Source organism: Rutidosis leptorrhynchoides, chromosome 2, assembly GCF_046630445.1.
Source record: "Rutidosis leptorrhynchoides isolate AG116_Rl617_1_P2 chromosome 2, CSIRO_AGI_Rlap_v1, whole genome shotgun sequence".
NCBI lineage: Eukaryota > Viridiplantae > Streptophyta > Magnoliopsida > Asterales > Asteraceae > Rutidosis > Rutidosis leptorrhynchoides.
Window position 1 is genome coordinate 550132787 of NC_092334.1, and position 3661 is coordinate 550136447.

The 3661-nt window shown below is 35.9% G+C and overlaps 1 protein-coding gene across 1 annotated transcript; it reads right to left on the minus strand.

Annotated features, from left to right (window-relative positions):
• Nucleotides 1-1931: 1931 nt before the first annotated feature.
• LOC139889686 (uncharacterized) lies at nucleotides 1932-2690 on the minus strand. The gene is made up of 2 exons (XM_071872621.1): nucleotides 2201-2690; nucleotides 1932-2098 (listed from the first exon to the last, which is right to left on the minus strand). The coding sequence occupies exons 1-2, from the start codon at nucleotides 2688-2690 to the stop codon at nucleotides 1932-1934; spliced, it is 657 nt and encodes a 218-aa protein (XP_071728722.1).
• Nucleotides 2691-3661: the final 971 nt, after the last annotated feature.

Below are 3661 nucleotides of genomic sequence, written 5' to 3' on the forward strand. Positions count from 1 at the left end.
GCTGTTCGCTTGTTTGTGAGATTTCTTCAGTTGCTATTTAAGGTGAGTTATAGTCCCATTTTTCTATTTAAATCTTTTGGGATGAGAATACATGCAATTTATTTTATATTTTGGACAAGTGGAAGTTGGTTTAAATTATTCATTGTGAGTTGAACAAAAATATTCCCTAGTCTGGTAACTGTAATCACTGGTTTCTACTGGTGAACGCGAATCCTATGGATAGATCTATCGGGTTTGACAACCCCATTTCGAGCTAGTCGCGCTAGCAATTTATAATCGGAATGTTTAGTACTTCGTATTTAGTTGAAGATACACTTGTTCGGTGTATATTATTTATTGTGTTTGGCAAGGGAAAATAAAGGGTTAAGTGGTTACCAGGTGGCTCACGGAAAATGGAATAATGTTTTATTATATGTTTTCTAGCATATAATTTGGTGGTTTAAAAAGGAGTTTTATGTTTTCAAACATAAATTTTTATTGTTTAAATTAAATATTGTTTGCAATATTAAACCTATAATTCACTCAACATTTTTGTTGACAGTTACTCGCATGTTTTATTCTCAGGTTTATGATTGACTGCTTCCGCTGTGCTTAGAGGGTCTGCATATTTATGATGGCAGCTTTTGTTAAACATTAACTTGCATTCTATTTTGTTACATTAAAAAGTGGATGTTGTTGACTTTGTTTGGTCAACATTTGGTTAAAGTATTTATGTATAGTTTTTCTAAACTTATACAATTTAGTAGATTTTCTTTATAGGAAATCATTTTTAAATAAAGAATGCAAGGTTGTTTTATAAAATTCATATAGAGTTTCGATCAAGCTGTGGGACCAAGTGACGGAGCCGTTAAGTGTTTTGACGGAGTTGTCACAGTTATGCTGATGCAGGTTATTTATCTGATCCACATAAAGCTAAATCTCAAACTGGATATGTATTCCTAAATGGAGGTACTGCAATATCATGGCGTTCTCAAAAACAAACACTTGTTGCTACATCATCAAATCATGCCGAAGTGATTGCATTACATAAAGCTACTCGGGAATGTTTTTGGTTGAGATCAATGACACAAATCATTACTGATTCTTGTGGACTAGAACGCGATAAAAGTCCAACAATTATCTATGAAGATAATGCAGCTTGCATAGCACAGATGAAAGAAGGGTATATCAAAAGTGACCGAACCAAATACATACCTCCTAGATTCTTCTCATACACTCAAAATCTCATTAAGGACAACGAGATTGAAATGAGATATGTTCAATCCAGCAAAAACTCTGCTGATCTTTTCACGAAAGCACTTCCAACTGCTATTTTCAGAACACACGTTCATAACATTGGCATGAGACATGTTCAAAAGATGTAACAACCGAAGCGATGTCTACTTGAGGGGGAGTCAACTCCATGCTGCACTCTTTTTCCCTTAGCTAAAGTTTTTCCCACTGGGTTTTCTTTAGCAAGGTTTTTAACGAGGCAGTAACTTACAGTTGATCTTCAACAAACAAAATTGCTATCCAAGGGGGAGTGTTATAATATATAAATATATATATATATATATAAATGGATAGTCAATTATTGATACACAAAAGTAATATTATTGTATTACCTAAACTTGTGATATTTTTGCTATAAATAGCCATGAATGCAAGCATTAAACTTGCACCATTTCTCACACTTACAAAGTGTTTATTTCTTTCTCTCCATTATCATCTTTGTTCTTACACTTCATTATTAGTATTCTTAATCAAGAATCAAATAACTAAAGGTAGTTATAAGCCTACTGAATTATAACACTTCCATTAAAATAAAATAAAAACATTACAATTCCTAAAAAAAAAAAACATTACATTTCCTAAAAATTTTCAAAAAAAAACAATACGTTATCGCGATTAAAAAGTTACAATTCGTTAACTATTTGGTCATCGCGATTATGTCATAGATGCGAAACTAGAGTATGTCCAAGATACTCATGCTCGTCTTTGTCACGCAGCTCTTTCGTCTTCTCGGCATATACATCACACCTTTCGTACCAAGTTGATCCTTGTAGGTTGTTGACAGGCAAGTAGTAAGATTTATTTTCAGCGATGTTAAAACCATTGTCTTCAATTATCATGTTGTGCAATATGATGCAACCATACATGATTCTTTTGATTGCGTTTACACTATATGCCCTAGCTGGTTGTCTTAAAATACCTCAACGACCTTGCAAAATTCCAAATGTCCTCTCAACGTCTTTACGAGCTGCAGATTGTTTCTTTATAAAGTATTTCCTTTTTGCGTCAACAACACTTGAGAATCCCTTAACGAAAGAAGCCCACGAAGGGTAAATCCCTTCGGCAAGATAGTAGCCTCGATCAAAATCAACGTCCCCAATTTCATATGGAACTTGAGGAGCCGTGTCAGTTAGTAAACTATCAAACAATGGAGATGCATTAAGGACATTCAAGTCATTGTTCGAACCGTCCATTTCAAAATATGCATGCCAAATCCAATTGTCATACGATGCAACGGCTTCCAACATGATTGTCGGGTAACCGTGATCGCCTCGGGTGAAATGCCCTTTCCATGCATTTGGACATTTACCCCAAGCCCAATGCATACAATCAATGTTTCCAAGCATTCCAGGAAAGCCGTGAAGTTCTTCATGTTTATGATACAACCGACGTATATCGTCCTCGGTCGGTTCTCTCATGTATACATTACCATACAAGTCTATAATTGAAACAACCCAACCCGTACTCCGTACGATAAATTTTTTTTTTTTATATATATATACACATTTATGCGCCAATTAAATATGTAGACCAAATCACAAGTTCCATTAAAACGTACAACCATTTCCAATGTTTACAAAAGGCACAAAGGCCATTAATTAAGTTAATACAAGTTTGACCGAATACAATGATAGTTTATAAACCAAACGACCCAACGAGCATGGTTTGGGACTAAACTACCCAAAAAGGTGGTCAACTTCCAAAAGCTCCTACAAGCACATCGTCAAAGACATCTAGTGTCCAACAATCCCCTTCCCTTTATCCTCACCTGCAACTAAAAAGATAAACAACGCGAGGGGTAAGCTAACGCTTAGTGAATGCAATAATTATACATGATCATATATAATCTACTTACTTGCATACAATTACACAATACCACATACAAGCTAGCAATTCAACAGCATGCAATCGATCATGCATAAACTACTACCCACGTTCCACATTAAGCTAGCAACACTAATAGCATATAGTTCACAATATAATATGCTAAGCACAATTCGCACAACCATGGTTAACCAAGTTTACAAGAGAACGGTACATGTAAGTCCGTTGGAGTTCATAACATCCACTAGTGTTACTTATACACCGCGTAATCACTAGTCCCCCGGGTGATGTCTTAAACACCGCGACTAACTCACCCTTACAACAATGTGGCGTCTTAAACACCGCGACGAATCCACACTTCGTTCAATACAATGAGTGGTGTCTTGAACACCGCGACACTTCCACTCTCATGACCTTGTGGTGTCTTAAACACCGCGACAATACCACAAGTCAATCACACAATGAGTAGTGTCTTAAACACCGCGACAATACTACTCGTTACCTAGAATGTGGTGTCTTGAACACCGCGACACTTCCACATTCACACCACACAAATAAATACATT

Coding starts and splice junctions, on each gene's coding strand:
- LOC139889686 (XM_071872621.1), bottom strand. CDS start 2,690: ATGAGAGAACCGACCGAGGACGATATACGTCGGTTGTATCATAAACAT. Junction 2,099..2,200: donor GACATTTGGAATTTTGCAAG/GTCGTTGAGGTA, acceptor TGATAATTGAAG/ACAATGGTTTTAACATCGCT.